At 49.8% G+C, this 2,500-nt stretch overlaps 1 protein-coding gene across 6 annotated transcripts in view; it reads left to right on the forward strand.

Moving 5' to 3' along the window:
* nek1 (NIMA-related kinase 1) overlaps positions 1–2,500 on the forward strand; it is a 32,923-nt gene that overhangs the window by 23,261 nt on the left and 7,162 nt on the right. For all 6 annotated transcript variants that reach the window (XM_031574354.2, XM_031574358.2, XM_031574357.2 and 3 more), the window contains 2 exons: positions 740–819; positions 1,178–1,395. In XM_031574354.2, coding sequence (XP_031430214.1) covers positions 740–819; positions 1,178–1,395 — 298 coding nt within the window. The remainder of the gene's footprint in view (positions 1–739; positions 820–1,177; positions 1,396–2,500) is intronic.

Here is a 2,500-nt window from a genome sequence, read left to right on the forward strand (position 1 = left end):
GTGCTGTGATGACACAGCAGGTTTGCAGAGACTGTCTCCATTCGTCATGTTCTTAGCTCTCTCACGGTAAGCATAGTTTAGCGAGATCAGGAGATTTCTGCACAGGATATTTGGAGCTTAACCCAGAGTTGAGTAACTTGAGCAAAGGTGCAGAGCTTTGAGTCTCGTGACGGCTTGGAGGATGGTAGTTGGCTACTGAGATCCAAAGTGTAGGCTCAGAACTTTGAAATAGAGGTTTTCCTTAAACTGCTGTGTGCTCGCCGCTTGTCATGTACCTTTCTTAAAGCATGTCATTTTTCATGGTGATTGATCAAGGGTTTCAGGAAAGCAAACGGACATTGCTCTAGGGATGCACCGATGCCACCCTTTTTAAGTCCGAGTACCGATCCGAGTACTTAATAATTTTCCTATGCCGGTGTTTGTCTCCTACCCAGCTCAGGTTCCGGTAAAGAAGTCTGATAGAGCAGCAAAAAATGGCAGACCATCATAAAATCCTGCTTCCAGCTGCTTCCAGTAGGAAAATCTTATATGCCTCCTGACCACTGACTTGAGTTTAACATAATGTTGCCATGAAGTGGTGGCATGGTATCGGAGAGTACGAGTATGAGTATATGAGCAGTATGGACCCAATGCCTGATGCTGGTATTGGTATCAGTGCACCCCTACAGTGCAGTGTAGCGTTTTAGTCTTGCAAGTGCATTGTTTTGAACGTTAATGAATTTGAGTTGTTCTCTATTAGGCCACCAGGGGGCAAAACTGCACCACACACAGAGAAGAGGGAACCGGCAGAGAGCGAGGAGAAGCCAGCAGAGCCTTCAGGTGGGTAGCAGACAGAGATGGATTACTCAAGGCGGTAGAGAAGGACCAGACACACACACACACACACACACACACCCTATTCTTAATTTGGATCTGGTAATTACAGATGATTCTTACACTCTCCTCTTCTCTGCCTTTCCCTTGCTTTTTCTTAATTCATTTTCATCTGTCTCTTCCTCTCTCATTCGTTCACTCACACACTCTCTTTGTCTTTTTCTCATCTCTCACTTTTTTTCCCCTCACCCTGTCACTTCTCTCTCTCTCTCTCTCTCCCTCTCTCCACCTCTCCCCCTCTCTCTCTCTCTCTCTCTCTCTCTCTCTCTCTCTCTCTCTCTCTCTCTCCCTCCCTCTGCTGTAGGCGTGCCCCCGTGCGATGAGCCCCTCTTCCTGAGGCTGTGTAGCCCCGCTCACCGGCGCACCGTGGCCTTGGCCCTGATGTCGGCGCAGTCGTCCATGGAGGACTCGTCGTCCTCGCTGGCCTCGCGCTCGCGCTCCATCTCCCCCATGCGCTCCAAGCACCAGGACACGCTCCTCATCGGCCTCTCCACCGGCCTCTTCGACACCAACAACACCAAGGTGAGCAGGGCAGGGTCGGTTTGGGTTGGGCCAGGGGAGGGCAGGGCAGGGCAGGGTTAGGGTTGGCCCAGGGCAGGGCAGGGCAGGTTTGCCCCGACATGAGGACCCTTACCTCACAGGCCTGTGGTCCAGCAGGCTCCTACTCTCTCACTCTCCACCCTAAGTTTGACACTTAGTCACATAGCCTATGATACTTCCCTTAATCTATCTGGAAAAGTGTGTGTGTGTGTGTGTGTGTGTGTGTGTGTGTGTGTGTGTGTGTGTGTGTGTGTGTGTGTGTGTGTGTGTGTGTGTGTGTGTGTGTGTGTGTCTGCGTCCTTACTTTTTAATAGTATTGAGACAACACTGGAGGCAGGCGATCCGTAGTGATGCCATGTAGAACCAGGCGTGGCGGTGTAATGGACAGAGAAGACACTCTCACGAACATGATAGCAATGGCTCATTCCAATGCCTTTGCCAATTCTGTGTCAATTCTTGGAGTAATGCGTTTTTACGTAAGCACCGTAACACAGACAAATACGCAATGTAGCAGAATTAATGTTGTCACCCAGAAGCACTGCCTTCCAAAAGCCCTGGAATGCCCTGGTAATTAGCCCATAACTAAACCTAATACGGGTGCCACTGTGCCACGGTGCAGATGGAGTATTACTCTAATAATGACGATCATTAGAATCGCATTACCAGGGACCCCAAGCTGTTTGATCTCTCTGCTGTCAGCGAAATGGATGTGCTAACTTTTTGAGTTTTTATTACCAGAAGTTTGTGAGACGTCCTCTCAGTAGGCTGCTGAAATAGTGTTGAACTCACCAAAGCCAGCCTGCCTGCCTGCCTGCCTGCCTCACCAGGTGTGGATCCAGAGAAGGCAAATAAGGAAAGTAAAAGGGTTGAAGCTCCGATCTCGCCGGGGATGGATGCAGTCTTGATGCTACTTCGCAGATGTTGCAGAGTAATATTGAAAGCGTTAGTGACATGATCCTTGTCACAGCTCATTCTGTGTGTGTGTGTGTGTGTGTGTGTGTGTGTGTGTGTGTGTGTGTGTGTGGTGTGTGTGACGGCGTGTGCTGCTGGTGTTGTGTGCAGCAGCTGCTTTTGCTGTTTCACACAC

The sequence above is a fragment of the Clupea harengus genome, chromosome 10, assembly GCF_900700415.2.
Source record: "Clupea harengus chromosome 10, Ch_v2.0.2, whole genome shotgun sequence".
Classification (NCBI taxonomy): domain Eukaryota; kingdom Metazoa; phylum Chordata; class Actinopteri; order Clupeiformes; family Clupeidae; genus Clupea; species Clupea harengus.